The 16,930-nt window shown below is 39.1% G+C and overlaps 1 protein-coding gene across 1 annotated transcript in view; it reads left to right on the forward strand.

The window, feature by feature from the left end:
* The window catches only part of PARP14 (poly(ADP-ribose) polymerase family member 14), a gene marked incomplete at both ends in the record, with an annotated part of 82,034 nt that extends 68,284 nt beyond the window's left edge, over positions 1–13,750 (forward strand). Inside the window, 2 exons of the mRNA XM_080696431.1 lie at positions 12,975–13,149; positions 13,461–13,750. Coding sequence (XP_080552557.1) covers positions 12,975–13,149; positions 13,461–13,750 — 465 coding nt within the window. The remainder of the gene's footprint in view (positions 1–12,974; positions 13,150–13,460) is intronic.
* Positions 13,751–16,930: the final 3,180 nt, after the last annotated feature.

The raw sequence follows: 16,930 nt of genomic DNA on the forward strand, positions 1-16,930 counted from the left end.
ATTATTTCTTTGAAGAGATTATTGATCCCTTTGGTTTCACCTTCTTTTCTCTCCTCTATTCCGATTATTCTTAGGTTAGCTCTCTTAAAATGGGCCCATATTTCTTCAATGTCAGATTCCTGCTGTCTGATTTTTTTAATAAATTATGTATTCATTTTTGGAGTGATCATCTTCTAGGAGCGAAATTCTATTCTCCATGTGGTCTAATTGATTGTTTATACTGAATTGAGGCCTTTACCTCAATTATCACATCCTTTATTTCTTTTAGATTCTCTCTAAATTCTTTTTGAAGGTCCTATATTATTTCTAGTTATATTCCTGATTTGATCTTCTGGAGATCTCTGAATTTCTGTGTTATCAGGTTCTGATAATATGGGGTTGTGGGCATTCATTGCTCTATTGTTGTTCCTCTTTCCCATGATTTCAGAATTTTGTGCCTTCCCTGGGTCACTATGACTTCACTTAGGGTGCTTTTTATCTCGAGTCTGTTGTAATCTCAATTGCCACTACTCCTTTACTGGGTTGTATCACAGTTTCATACCCAGGAAGTTAATCGAGGCTGTGCAAGACCATGGGGGTGCCGGACTGGGCGTTTTCCCACAGGGAGCTGCGACTAGGGTGTGGTATCTCTGCCACCACTACTCCTTCACTGGGTTGGACTGCAAAAGCTCAGACCCAAGGAGATTATCAAAGTTGTGCAAGTACAAGAGTGCAGTACAGGGATTCTTTAGGGGCCACAATTTCGCTCACGGTTATTGTGTGTGCTGACCAGGAGCTGTTGCGGGGCACAATGAACTCGCTGTCACTGCTGGCAATATGGCGCCGATGGTATGCCCTCAGCCATGAGGCTGGCATATTTCTTTTCTGGTTTTGAGCTCCATTCTGAGTCCCTGGAAGGCATGATGAGCTTGGTCACAGGGAGTTTTAGGCGTTCTTTGCACTGAAAGAACTGCTGAATTACACCCGAATGATCCGCAGCTGCTCACTTCAGCTCCTTGTTTACCTTTCCTCTCTGGATCCTGGTACTGTGAGGGAATATGGTGCTGGTGTGGCTCCGCCGCATTGCGGGCTTGATTTCTTTTCTGGTCTCTGGTTGTTCTTCTAGTCTTTTTTTCTCTGTCCCTTGTGTTTACATTTTTTATTTCTCTGTTGCTAGTGTTTTCTGGCTATGAAAAGTGCTGTTTTTGTGGCAATAGAGATTGAGTTTTAGCAGGACTCATAAATGCTGCTTTTCTCGGTCACCATCTTCCTGGAAGTACCCTTTCCTTGACACAGTAATAATTAATGTAGAATTTATATTCAAATTTCCCCAATAGCTCAAAAAATCTTTCATATGCTCTCACACTAACTTTGGACACATAAAATATTTCTCATGTTTTTTCTCATCTCTTGTAATATAAAATACTACTCCTGAAATTTTAAAAATCATTTTTCATGATACCAAATTTTTAAAGAGTTTAAGTAAATTGTGTTGCAGTATGTCCCATATTCTTTATCTATCATGCCTTCATATTTTGGGAAGAATTCAAGTCAATTTTCTTATAGGTTTTAGATTTGTCTGATTATCTATACAGTCATTTATTTCTCTACCCTCTTTATTTCTGGTATACTTGGAATTAGGCTTAATGGCTTGGGTATATTAAAAATATTATTTGTAAGAATATAGGTGTTACATCATATCAGGAGTCTCATGTATTAAAGTTGTCTAGCTGTTATATATGCTAATGTTGATGATGTTTCTACCAAGAATTTTTTAGGTACTGATTTTAGTGATGGTCCATTATTATACTGGAACTTTAAGGTGATTTTCTAATGCTGTCATTCTTTCTATATTTATTATTAGGTGTCTCCCTCCTACATTTTAAAAAAATTCAGTATTTTTGTATTTAATTAGAGTGATCATTCCTTTAAACAGACAAATTATCCTATGTGTGGGTGGTGGAAAATTAGCTTCCATGTCTTTTGATGACCCCATTAAATTTGGAGCATTTTGTCACTCTTTGACATAAGATCTCTCATGCTACCTATACTCTCTGTCTCAGACCTGGAACCAGACATTTCTCTAAGAGATACTAATTCCTTGCAGTGGGGAATGACAACAAGAAACCAAGGGCTGTGTGTTGAGTGTGCTTACTGCTACTGAGGTAGTGTTATTTCCAGGCTCTTTCATGCCTAAAGCTAAGAAAATATATGAACTCTTACATTTAATTGAAAACATAAATATGAGTTCATTAGTATGAGCTCACTCATATTAATACATTTTCATGAGCTCATATTCATGTTTTTAGTTAAAATTTTTTATTTTTAAAATTTGGTACATTATAATTTTATATCATATTGAGGTACAGAGTGTCAGACATGACATAGTTCTTGGGACCCTCCTCCCCCATACTCCTTCTCCCCAAACATGTCTTTGATATTGCAATTGGTAGTTTTGTATACATTCATAGCATTATTTCTACTGTTACACTCTTTATGCCTTTGTGTTCTGTACCTTATCCCTCTTAGTCACTTCCCTGGAGTCTCTGCGTGTCTGTTTGATGTTGCCCTTATTTCTGCTTCTACATATAAGAGAAAACATACACCAACTCATTTTGAGGGACTGGTTGTATTCGCTTAGTTTGCTATTCCAAAGTTCCACCATTTTCCTACAAAGGCAAGGTTTTTTTCTTTTTATGGCTGAGTAAAATTTTGCTGTGTGTATATACCAAAGTTTTGTGATCCATTTATCTGGTAATGGATACCTAAGCTAGTTCCATAATTTGGCTATTGTAAATTTTGCTTCTATGAACATGGATATGCAAGTTTTATTATAGTATTTCCTTTGGGAAGATGCCCAAGAACACAATTGCTGGGTCATATGGTAGTTCCATTCCCAGTCTTCTGAGAAACCTCCACACTGATCTCCATAGTGATTGTCCTAGTTTGCAGTCCCACCAACAGTATAATAGGGTTCCTATTTCCCCAGAGTCTCACTGTTATTTATTTATTTATTTTTGCAGTACTGGGGAAGCCAATACTGTAGTATTGAACCCAGGGGCATTCTATCTCCAAGCTATACCCCTAGCCCTATTTTATTCTTTATTTTGACACAGGGTCTCACTAAATTGTGGAGAGCCTCACTAAGTAGCTGAGGCTGGCCATCAACCTGCAATTCTCCTGTCTAGCCTCCTACTGGGACTGCAAGCATGAGCCACCACATCCAGCTACCAGCATTTATTTGTGTTTTTGATGAGTGTAGTTTTAATTTACATTTTCCTGATTGCTAAAGATGTTGAACGCTTTTTCATGTTCTTGTTTGTACTTCTTTTGAAAAGACTGTTCTGTTCTGTTGCGCTCTTTTTGATTGGGTTAGTTTTTTTTTTTTTTGGTGTTAAACCTTTTAAGCTGGCTTTGGGTTTATTATATATAGGCTTTGTGATGTCAAGGTAGGTTCCTTCTATTCCTAATTTTCTCAGCATTTTTATTATGAAGAGGTATTGGATTTTGTCAAATGTTATTTGTGCATCTATTAAGAGTCACATGCATCCTCATGAGGATGCATGTGACTCTTGTCCTTAGCTCTATTAATGTGATGAATTCCATTTATTGATTTGCATATCTTGACCAAATGTTGCATTCCTGGGATGAAGCATATTTGGTTATGATGAGCTATTTTCTTGATCTAGTATTGAATGTGAGTTGCTAATATTTCATTGAGAGTTTTTGCATCTGTGTTCATCAATAATATTGGTATGTAATTTTCCTTTCTTGTAGTATCTTATTTGGTTTGGAGATTAAAGTGATACTGGCTTCATAGAATAAGTTTGGTAGTTTTCCTTCTTTTTCTATTTCATGGAATAATTTGAGAAGCATTGGACCTAGTTCTTCTATGAAGATCTTATAGAATTCAGCTGGGAATCCATCTGTGTCTGAACTTTTCTTTGATGGAAGACCTTTTATTGCTGTTTTGATCTCTTTGCTTCCTGTTGGTCTGTTTTGCTTTTCTCTGTCTTCTTGATTCAGTTTAGATAAGTTGCAGGTCTAAGAATTTGTCAATTTCTTCTGTCTTTTTAAATTTATCATAGTGTAAATGTTTTCGAAATAGTTTTTATTAATGTTTTGTATTTTCACATTGTGAGTGGTGATATCTCTGTTTTCATCACTCATCCTTATAATTTGGGTCTTTTCCCTTGTTCTTTTTGTTAGGTTAACTAAGGGTTTGTCGATCTTATTTATCCTGTCAAAACCCCCAGCTTTTTATTTTATTGGTCTCCTGTATTGTTTTGTTTTCTATTTCATTAATTTCTTTTTGATTTTTAATATTTCCTTCCTTCTGCAGGCACTGGGGTTAGTTTGTTTATGCTTTTCAGGGGTCTTGAGATTCAGCATTAGATTGTTTATTTTGAGTCTTTTTATTTTTCTTATGTGGTTTTGTGTTCTCAACTCTTTTAGGATTTCTCTCTTTAACCACAATGTTGCACGTTTTGATTATAATGTGGTGTCGTGATGATCTTCTTTGGGCCTGTTTGATTGGGGTTCCGAATGTCTCCTGTACATGGATGTTCTCATCTTGACCCAAGTTTGGGGAATTTTCTGATATTATTTCTTTGAAGAGATTCTTAATTCTTTTTGTCTGAGCTTCTATGCTTTCTTCAAGGCCAATTCTTCTTAAATTTGGTATTTTAATATATCTCAGATATTTTGAATATTTTGATCCTGCTGCTGTGTTTTTCTTAATTCATGAATTTTTTTTCAGTATTGAATGTACTCTCTTCTATGGCTAACACTCTATTTTCTATGTGGTCTAGTCTATTAGTTATAGCTTCAAAGGAATTGTCGACTGACTCAGTTCATTTAGAGTTTCTGTTACTTCTTTTTGAACATAGTTTTTTATATTCTGAATGTTATCTCTGATTTTATTTTTGAGATCATTGATTTTCTATGTGGTCTAGTCTATTAGTTATAGCTTCAAAGGAATTGTCGACTGACTCAGTTCATTTAGAGTTTCTGTTACTTCTTTTTGAACATAGTTTTTTATATTCTGAATGTTATCTCTGATTTTATTTTTGAGATCATTGATTTTCTATGTGGTCTAGTCTATTAGTTATAGCTTCAAAGGAATTGTCGACTGACTCAGTTCATTTAGAGTTTCTGTTACTTCTTTTTGAACATAGTTTTTTATATTCTGAATGTTATCTCTGATTTTATTTTTGAGATCATTGATCATGTTGAAGATCAAAATTCTGAATTCTCCATTCAGCATTCTCTGCACCTCTGTTTCAGTGAGTTCTGTTGTTATGACCATTATTTGTAGTTTTGGTGGGCTTTTATTCCATATTGTGAGAGATTTTAGGGACCTGAGACAGAGCATGAATTAGATTTTAATCATCTGCTTCTTATAATTGGGTGCTTAAGCTCAGCCCTCACTGTCTTTTTAAATGGGTATATAGCCTGGTACAGCTAGGTTATTTCAGTAACTGAGGCTGGTTATCTCCTCTAAGCTGTTGTGTGAGTTGGACAGGATTATTGTTGTTGTTTTTTAAGAAGTTGGCCTCTCTTACTGTTGATGCTGGGAGTGTTGTCTAAAGCAGCCACTCTTTTCAGGATTCCTTCCAATTTGTAGGGAGATACACCTTCTCTTGGAGTGCTTGTTATCTAGTATATGGATGGACTTTGGTAGGTTATCCTTTAGCCTGTTCTGTATTAGGTGTAACTGGCAGCAGAATATTTATTTCTTGACGTCCTATCTTTGGGGTTCAGAGTTTTCACTCTTGGTTTTTAAGTTTATGTCCAGATGAACACAATTATTTTGCAGAATGAAGGTTAGGGAAATGACAGTGGAATTGGGAAAGTACAAGAAAGAAAAGAATTAGAGGATAAAGAAGAATGACTATAGTGGTTTTTTTTTTTTTTGTGGTACTGGGGTTCCTGGAAGCCCTTCTTCCTCCGGGCTACACTCCCAGTCCTATTTTATATTTTTGAAACAGGGTCTCTTATGCCAGCACGGCTGGCTTCGAACCTGCGCGATCCTCCTGTCTCCGCCTCCCAAGTGCGGGGATTACAAGCGTGCGCCACCATGCCCGGCTTGACTATAGTGTTTTAAACAGAGAAACAAATGCATAGAAAGAGAAGAAGAGAAAGAGAGAGAACACAAATAGAAAAAAAGGTGCAGACTCAGGTGGGACCAAACTTCAGACTAACCTATAGATAGACACATCCACACAGAAGAATTATCCAATTAAGAATGGGAAGAAACCTTGAACAAAACTAGTACCACATAAACAACCTGGATTTAAAAAACCTAAAATGAAAAATCAAACTAAATGGATTAAAAATTGTTAGATAAAGATAAAAGGAAAGAAAATAGAAGAGAAAAAGAGAGCAAACTAACAAAATAACTACCATACACATATGTTCATGTATGTTTTGGGGTACATGTACCTTCCTTGTTCACCACCCAAAGGCACAGTGCTCTTTACTGCGAAGAAAGCACCATGTCCAGTGGATTCTGTTTCTGTGGGACCAGAACTGTGAGGGAAGATGAGACTCTGCAAGGTACCCAGACACAGGCTGGCCCTTGGGATGCTGGTGCCTGGTGTACCCATTTCTGCAAAGCCAATTGGGTGGGACAGGGGTGGGAATCCTTCATCAAGTAGCCTAGGGGAGTGGTTCCAGGTACCGAATCCTGGCTAGAGGTATTTGCACCTCCACTCAGTCTGCAGTGGGGGGATGCCAGTACAGGGCTTAGGCTTCTGAAGGGTAGGAAGTGGGGGCTCTGCTCCAGGCAGTATACTCCCACTTTGGTGCTGGCTCTATGGCTCACAGCTTGCACTCTTTGATTGTGGTCATACCACATTTCTGGCATTTCTAAATCATGGGAGATTTTCTTGCAGTCTTGGCTTCACCCTCACAGCTTCACAAATTGCCCTATATGGGCCTATCTGAAGGTATTCTGACCCTGCCACATGCAGTTTGGCTTCTCAGGTCTTCCTTTGAAATCTGGGGGGAAGACTCTATGATACTTTTTTTCCACCAAAGCCAGCATTATGTGAACGCCCAAATCGACCACCAGCAGGGAAAGAAATGCCCTTTTAAATCATTACCACTGGACCCTTTCCAGTTTTAGCTGTCCAAGGTTTGTTTTAATCCTGCCTGCCACCAGGCCCTGCAGTTCTGAACTTGGGCTTGAATCACCCAACCATATTCCTTTCTTTGTTCCTATGCAAAAAATTCAACCTCCCTTCAGCCAGCTTACCTTCTTTCACAGCACCATCTCTCTGAGCCCCAGCTTTACACATGCACTTCTGACCAAACTGCAAATCTATAAAGTCTCTGTGCTTTGCTTTCTGCTTACAAAATTCACCTACTGTAGAATTGCTGAATGCAGACATCAATATCTATAATGCTGTTTGGATACTTTACTGATTTTAGATTTACTCCACCAGTTTAAACAGTTCATTATCTTCATATTCAGCCTTCCACAAGTTTCAGAACATAGGCAAAATGCTAATAAGTTATTTGCCAGAAAGTACACATGTGGCCTCTTCTCCATTTACCTAAGGAGTCCTTTTATGTTCCCAAATCTCCTGAGTATACTTTCTACCATTTGCCTTTCTAGACACATTCTGGCTATTCCAACTTCCTCTAAAAAACCAGTTCCAAAGACTCAAAACACATATAGTCAGCCGGGCATGACGGTGCACGCTTGTAATCCCCACACTTGGGAGGCTGAGAGGAGGATCACACAGGTTCAAAGCCAGTCTCAGCTGGCTTAAGAGACCCTGTTTCCAAATAAAAAATATAAAATAGGTCTGGGAGTGCAGTCCAGAGGTAGAAGGCCTCTGGGTTTCACCCCCACTACCACCAAAACAAAACAAACAAAAACAAACAAACAAAAAGCACATATAGTCAAACAGATACAGCAGTGACCCCAAGTCTCTGATACCAATTTTTGTCTCAGTCAACATTCTCACTGCCATAATCCATATGACTAATCACACAACACAGAGAAAGAAATATTTATCTGCAAGGTTGCTTGGAGATTACAAGTTCAGTCCGTGTAAGGTCGGAGTCTACAGATCTCAGAGCATGGTGACAGGAATCAGAAAAAGTGAAAGGACAAGAACTCTACTTCTCACATCTTGGAATCTGAAAGCAAGGGAGTAGGCAAGTAAAGGGATTCTGAGACAATAGCACAGCTCCTAAGGCCACATGCCCAGTGACTCACTTTCTCTAGCTATGCCCCACCAGCTTGGGTTTCCATCCAGAAAACCCATCATAATGGATTTATCTACTGATGAGATTACAACAATCATGACTAAATTATATCAACTCTGAAAATTAATACATAAGCTATTTGAGCTGGGCATGGTGGCATACACTTATAATCCCAGAACTTGGGAGGCTGAGGCAGGAGGATGACAAGGCTCTCAGCAACCTAGTGAGACCATGTTTCCAAATAAATAAAATCGAGCTGGGAGTGTAGTTTGGAGATAGAATGCCTCTGGGTTCAATATCTAGTATCGAAAACAAAATGTAAGTATAAAAGTTACTAATCACAATAACATCCATCACTCCACTGGGGTTTCTATTCCATTTTCTAAAGTTCCTTTTTTATCCTGACTATTCCCTAGCTTCCACATATGGAAGGAAACATATGATCCTTCACTTTCTATGGTGGCTAATCTCACTTAACATAATGTTCTCCAGATCCATCCATTTTTCTGCAAATGACATAATTTTGTTTTCCTTTGTTGCTGAGTAGAATTCCATTGTGTGTATATCCCATAGTTTTGGAATCCATTTATCTGTTGGTGGACACCTAGGTTGGTTCTATGATTAGGCCATTGTAAGTTGTGCTGCTAGAAACACAGATATACATATATCACTATAGTATTTTGGCTTCAATCCTTTTAGAAAGATACCCAGGAATGGGTAGGTAGATCATAAGGTGTATTTATTTCCAGTTTTCTGAAGAATCTCCACATTTATTTCTATAGCAGTTGCTGTAATTTTCAATCCCATCTTCCATGTACAGCTTCTATATTCAGCTCTTGTTTGATGGGATATTTTTTATATGTCTTTTAGGCCCATTGGGTTTGTAGTGTGCTTTGGTTTGAAGAGTCTTTACTGATCTTTTGTCTAGAAAATTAATCTAGTGATGTTAGAGGTGTATTGAAATATCCCAATATTATAGTCTTAATGTCAAAACAGTTTGTTTTATAATAGTGGTGTGCCCACATTTGAGGCATAAATGTTGATTATCATTATATCTTCTATTTGTATTGTTCCTTTTTGTTGTTGTTGTTTTTGGTGGTACTGGGGTTCCTGGAAGCCCTTCTACCTCCGGGCTACACTCCCAGACCTATTGTTACATTTTTTATTTGGAAACACGGTCTCCTAAGCCAGCACACATGGCTGGCTTTGAAGCTGTGCGATCCTCCTGTCTGCCTCCCAAGTGCAGGGATTACAAGCGTGTGCCACCACGCCCGGCATATTGTTCCTTTTATCAGTGAGAAATGACCCACTTTTTCTCTTCTGATAAGTTTTGGCCTAAGTCTGCTTTTTTGGATATAGAATATCTTTTTTCCATCCTTTTACCATTAGCCTATGAATATCTCTTACTGTAAGATGAGTTTCTTGCAAGCAGCATATTGTTTGTCTTTAATCCAAATTACCAGTCCATGTCTTTTAACTGTTGAGTTTAGGCCATTGACATTTAAGGTTATTGAGAGAGCTAATTCTTATTTCCTGTCATTTGAGTTTTCAGTTTGATGTAGTGTTATTTCTCCTTCACTTAGTTTCTTATCAGGTAGAATGCATCCCTTCTCTCATTCTGATGTTCATTTTTTCTTCTTTGTGTTTTATTTCTATAAGTATTCCTCTGATGCTGCCTTGGTAGTCATGACTTTTTTTAGTTTCTGCTTGTCTTGGAAGATTTTTATTTCTCCATCAATTTTGAAGGATATTTTTCCTACATACAGAAGTCTTTGTTGAAGATATTTTCTTTCAATGTTTGGAATACATTTTACCAAGCCCTCCTGGCTTTTGTGATTTGGGTTGAGATATCTGGAGTGATTCTTATTGTTTTATCCCTGAATTTCACCTGTCATTTTGCTCTCAATGCATTTATGAGTCTCTTTTTGGCCTCTATGTTAGTTTTTTGTTTTTTTTTTTTTTTTGCAGTACTTGGGGTGGATCCCAGGGGTGTTCTACCTACAAGCTACACCCTCATCTCTATTTTTATTCTTTATTTTGGAACAGGGTCTCATTGAGTTGCAAAGGGATTCACTAAGTAGTAGCTGAGGCTGTCCGCGAACCATGATTCTCCTGTCTCAGCCTCCCAAGTGCTGGGATTATAAGTGTGTGCCACCATGCTTAGCCCTATGTTAGTAATTTTGATTATTATGGAGAAGTTCTTCTTTGATATTGTCTTATTCGGGTTCTTATTGTCTCCTGTATGTGGTAATCTATTTAATTTTTCATATTTGGGAAGTTCTCTGATCCTTCTCTAAAGCAGTTTCTGATTCTTTTACTTTGTGCTTCTAGACTTTCTTCAATGCCTATTGTCTGTTAGGTTGTTTCATATCCCACATTTTTTTTTTAAAGTTCTGGTCATGTTGACATATTGTCTTCTCTATATTGGTGACTATGTGGTCAATTTTGAATGATTTGTCTTCAGAGTGAAAATATTTTCCATGTAGTCTAGTCTGTAAGTGATGGCTTTTATTGAGAACTTTATTTCATTTATTATTGCCTTTATTTCACTCAGGTCCTCTATTTGATTCTTATTTAGGGCTTTGATTTCTTTATTTCTATGTTCTTTCATATTCTTCTCATGTTTCTGATTTCATAGCTAATGCCTTTCTTTTATTATGTTGAAAATCAAAATCTGAATTCTCCTTCTGGTATTTTCTGCAGCTTTATACTGGTGATCTATGTTGTGGACTTGGAAATTTATTATTTCCTCGTTGGTCTTTGTTCTCATGTTTTCAGGATTCTTAGGTTTGTATCTCTGGTGTGTTGGTATTATACTACTGTTTTTGTGGGAGTCCTACATCCTATTCATTGTCCCTTTATTATAATTCCTGTGCTGGGGTTGTATATTTGCCTCAGTGAATCTTTCTTATATAATACAAATTTTGAGTTATTTCCCAGAACCTCTTTAATAGGATATAGCACTTTTCCAATGCAGACAAGCAGCAATTTCTGATTGGCTGTAGGCCTTCGTGGTCTCCTGGCCCAGTCTCAGCATGGCTAGAGACTATAATATTTTGAGCTTGCAGCCCAGCTGGCTGAGACTAAATGCCTCAGGGAAACTACTGCTGCTCTGCTGGTTGCAATCACATGAAACATTGTTGGATGCTGTCATTTGGCATCTGTGATCACTGGGCCCAAACTTAGGAGGGCCAGAGATTATGACATCCAATCCTGTGGCCCAGATGGCTGAACTTTAATACCCCGGGGACACTACTGATGCTCTGCTGGTTTCAATCATGTGAAACACTGTCAACTGTTGGCTTCTGTGATCAATAGGCTCAAATTCTGTGGACTGAGAGATTGTAGTGTTTCTAGCCTGTAGCTTGGTTATCTGAGTTAAATTTTCCCAGGGATACTGCTGCTACTCTTCCAGCTAAGAGCACATGAAATCCTGCTGGCCCATGGTCTCACTGCTTGTGGGACCCAGACTCCACCAGAGGAAAGATTGTATGGTTCTTATCCTGGGGCATGGGTGGCTGAGTTTGTTAGCCCCAGGAACACCACTGCTGCTCTTGCAGCAGCTATTACTTGAGACTTTGCTGGTTGCTCCACTGCCCTTGCTACTCATGGCACCCAAACTCTTCCAGGTGAGAGTTCATAGCCTTCTGAGCCTGCAGCATTGTTGGGTGGGTGAGTTGTTTCACCACAAAGACACCACATATGATCATCCAGCCATGACCACTAGAGATCCCACATAGGTGGGACAGACTACTGACTTTAGGTCCTGCTTGAGTGTCCCTAGGGACTGTCTATGAATTATGGCCAAGTAGAGCACAGTCTGCCAACTCACCAGCTCCACAAGTTTGGCTATTGCCATGCAAGTTCCTGCAGCCAGGTAGGCTCCAAATGGGATGGTTTGTAAACTCACTGTTTTGATGGGACTGGTTGTAGCTACTCAGATCCCTGGAGGAAGGATCTGTAGTTTCTCCTAGTATAAATAAACTATTTCTAAATTATGATACCAAAATTATTAACAATATTAAAATAGCTATCCAAACTTTGGTTAATTGGTATGTTTTTTCTTTTTCCATTTTTGGAACCTTTTTATTTAAATATTATACCATAGTCATTCTTCTATTTATTGCATCTATTCTTTGCTCTTCTTGACCTTTTACTACCACCTTCTTCTCCTTCTCCTTCTCTTTCTTCTTCTTTTTGGTGGTACTGGGGTTCCTGGAAACCCTTCTACCTCTGGGCTTCACTCCCAGACCTATTTTATATTTTTATTTAGAAACAGGGTCTCTTAAACCAGCAAGGCTGGCTTCGAACCTGCGCCATCCTCCTGTCTCCGCCTCCCAAGTGCGGGGATTACAAGTGTGCACCACCACGCCCAGCTGGAGGGGGGCAGTTATTTGAGTGCACACAAAAAGCAGACTTTTGAAAGGCTGGGTCAGAATGATTTGTACAATAAGTACCTAACATCCTAGACATTGTTTGCTCTCATGTGATACATAAAAAGATGCTAAAAATTAAACCAACATTTATCCCAATATTTGCTTTTATGAAACACTGGATCTAAAAAGATTTCTGAATGCAGAAAGCTGCCACATGGTATTGAATTTTCTTATTTTTTGTTTTTATTTTTATTTATTTATTTTTGTGGTACTGGAGGTGAAACCCAGGGGTACACAGTGCTGTAATTTTTATTTACACAAATTAGTGATCATTATTTGTTTGCTATATCTTGGCAAGTGATCTTGGCACTAATAGAATATCTTTTTTTAAATTTGTAGATTACAAGGATCCAGAATTCAGATCTCTGGAATAGTTACCAGGCAAAGAAAAAAATCATGGATGCCAAGAATGGCCAGACAATAAATGAGAGGCAACTCTTCCATGGGACAGATGTTGACTCAGTGCCACATGTCAACAAAAATGGCTTTAATCGTAGTTATGCTGGAAAGAATGGTAAGAAAGTGAGGAGCCTGACTGCTTGAAGGAGGTGTCAGCTATGAGAACCCCTGCTGGCCAGGAACAGTGCAGATTCACTGTGTGTTCCCAGGGTGGTGGTTGGGTCACTGCCTGCATTTCAGAGTGGGATTCTCTGTATTTCATCCAAAAGGGGACTGATTGACCCTGCAAGGTGGATTTTTAAAAATGGAACATGCACCACACACTCCATTTAAACTGAACATTTTACAACTGACATATTGGGCCAACATGTCAAATTATACACTAAATTAAAATTCTTTAAAAATGTTTTGTTTTTCTTTTCACAGCTGTGGCATATGGAAAGGGAACCTATTTTGCTGTCGATGCCAGCTATTCTGCCAATGACACATACTCCAGACCAGATGGAAATGGGAAAAAGCATATGTATTATGTGCGAGTACTTACTGGAATCTACACACATGGACATAGTTCATTAATTGTGCCTCCTTCAAAGAGCCCTCAAAATCCTACTGACCTGTATGACACTGTCACAGATAATGTAAAAAATCCACGCATTTTTGTGGTATTTTATGACAACCAAGCATACCCAGAGTACCTTATTACTTTTAGAAAATAACATTTTGGATTCCTTCCCTAAAACCTTTATTCAATATGATTAACAATAGTTGTAAAGCAAGTTTTAGGTTTCTTGGAGGGGGATTGTTTGTTTTACTTCTTAACAGATTTTTCTAAGAAAAAGATCCTTCTTTGGCACAGAAATCAGACTTGCCTCAGATTCTCTTTTATGATAGAAATGAACATATCTTAAGAGCAAATACATTTTAGAGTTTAAATCAGATAACATAGTTACAACTATGTGTCCACAGGTAGACATTAAATTTGTGGAAAAAGATCAGGTTTTTCAGTAAGGAGAGAATCATGGTCTTATAGACAGAAGGCATGACCACACAATTCCAGTTGCTACCAGCTGAAGGAGACAGTGGGGATCACAGTGGGATGCCACAGTGATATGGGGGCTGGGGTCACTTAGTGGTAGGGCTGCTGAATCCCCTCAGGCAAGCATAAAATCTTTACGTTTTAGTTCTTGGGTTGAGGTCTATGCCTGATGTTGAATGGATGCTCCATAAATGTTTGATAAACTAGTTCAGAATGAAGGAAGATGACCTAATCAGACTCCTACCCCAAGCAGGAATCATTCTTTAATACCCTTATTGTAACTTTGCCTCAAATTGAAAAGATTCCATGACAGAGAATTTACATCTCTCCCCCCCCCCCCTCTCTCTCTCTCTCTGTGTGTGTGTGTGTGTGTATTGGGGGAAGGTATAGGAGTTAACCTAGAGGCACTCTACCACTGAATCATACCCTCAGCCCTTTTTATTTATCTTGAAAGAGGGAAAGAGGGTCTTGAGTTACCGTGCACTAGCCTTGAATCTGTGATCCTCCCATCTCAGCCTCCTGAGTACTGGGATTACAGGTGCGTGCCACCATACCTGACTGGGAACTTCATTTTTTATGAGCTGTGCCATATGGGACAGGGCTTAGATTATACTGCACTTTGCAGCTGCATAAATGGGCACCATGTAGCTTGTGATCTGGGTTAACTGTGTCCCATGGAATTGTGCAGCCCAGAAGCCCTGGCTGAACTGCCAGAAGAACCTTTTTTAATGTTGATACCAAATCTGCCTTTTTTTTTTTTATGGTACTGAGGATAGAACCCAGGTGCATTCTACCTCCAATCTATACCACCAGCCCCACCTCCTTTTTGGTGTTGGGGGTTGAATCCAGGGGCATTCTACCTATGAGCTACACCCCTAGCCCTATTTTGTTTTTTATTTTGAAACAAGGTCTTACTAATTTGCTGAGGGCTGGCCCCAAACCTGTGATCCTCCTGTCTCAGCCCCCCAAGTATAGTGATTATAAGTGTGTACCACCATTCTGGTTTCAGCCCTTTAAAAGGGTCTCATTAAGTTGCTTAGGCTGGCCTTGAACTTGCAATTCTCTTGTCTCAGCCTCCCAAGTACTGGGCTTACAGGTGTGTACCACCACAACCGGCTCAACTCTGCCTTCTTGCATTGTTTCCTCATAGGCCTTAACACTGCCCAGTGTAAACAGTAGGATAATGCTTGCTACAACTTCAGTGGAAATTCTCCTGCTGTTGCTAGGGCTAATGGAGTCTAAGGTTATTAAATAGCATGTTGTTTTTTTTTCTTGGCAGCCTAGCTTTTGAGGATTTCAAAGCCTTGCATGTAAGTAAACCAAAGGGATTTAGCAGTCATATTGCTAATTTGCTAACTCAGTATCTATTGGATGGAAGCATCATTTTCCTTCACATCCTCAGGTAAATTTCAGATTTGAATATCATTTAATGAGCACCTAGATTATACTTAGTAGTATAATAGGTGTTTTCATACACATTATTTTATTCCTACAATCCTGTGAGGTAAGAATTATATCTACATTTTTACGTTGAGGTGATATACTGAGTGCAAGAAGCTTCCTTGCCCGGGGTCACCTAGGCAGGAACCCTTAAGAGTCAACAACTGAGCCTTGGTACCTGTGATGTCAAGCCCTTTGCAATTTCTGCCACAGAACTGGACCTCTAAATTGATTTCCCTGACTCGGGAACATCTCAGATGACCTGTAAATTATTTCCTTTGATTTTGTTTCCTTCTGGCTTTGGTTTCCACTGCATCTCCATATTTGAATGCTATAGACTGAGAAGCCAGAATGATGCTGATGTGGAGGCAAGCAGATGGCACATCTGGACTCTAGGGACAGCTGGGAGGATAAAGGCACCCTCCCCTGGCCCCTGGGAATACTGTCAGACCTCCAGTGGAGGAGGCCGAGGGCACCACAGTCCTGCTTTGTTGACAGACATCTTGCAAAACTTCTGCTGCTGCTACTGCTTTTGTTTATTTACACATGGATTGGCAGAGTCTCTATGGCTTAGGAGTGGCTTCCTAGCCCTGGCACCTGAACTCAGGACTAAACAATGAGTGGAATAACTTTGAACAGAAGAGAGACCCACTCTGAATCTCACTATGATGTATGATTACAATGCACTAATAAAAGCATGTAAATATACAGTTTAAAAAAGAGACTGGCTCTCATTTTTGTTCTCCAGTGGTTTGTTTGATTCAGGGTGAGGCTGAAAAGTAGGATGTGTTGCACTGAAGATTAATGATACTGTCAGTTGAACGTTACAGTTGTCCTCAGTCTAAAGATGCCAAATATGTCATTTTCCTCCTTTTTGTGTAAAAGTACTTGAAAAATGTCACTTGGTAGAAACATTTTTCTCCTGAAGGGCAGACTCGGGGGAGCTTAATCCTAAATAGTGGCCCCTATTCGTAAAAAGCCACAACTAAATGTAACAGCATCAAGTGATCCTGAGAGTGTGAATATCCTGTTGGAAAAGCAGAGGAAGGGGCACAATACTACGGGTATAGTTTGACAGATTTGGAGAGAAACTTGACCTCAGTAAGTATTCCCTGCTAAAGGCCCCTCTGAGTCTGTGGTAGGTCTTAGTGGTTTACTATGGAGTTCAGTACTTCAATCAACTAAGGAGTTTGCTGAAACTACAAATTCAGGCCCCATCCCAGAGGAGTCAGAATCTAGTTCCAGAATAGTGCTGGTGCCTGTGAATCTGCATTTTTATCAAGCATCTCAACTGATTTTGACAGCCCAGCCAGCCATGACTTTATGGGTCCCAAGGCTCCCTCCCTCCCTTCCTTGGGATTGAACCCAGGGGCATTCTACCTCTGAGTCATCTCCAGTCCTTTTTTCTTTTTAATTTTGA

Source organism: Muscardinus avellanarius (assembly GCF_963383645.1).
Source record: "Muscardinus avellanarius genome assembly, chromosome: 5".
NCBI lineage: Eukaryota > Metazoa > Chordata > Mammalia > Rodentia > Gliridae > Muscardinus > Muscardinus avellanarius.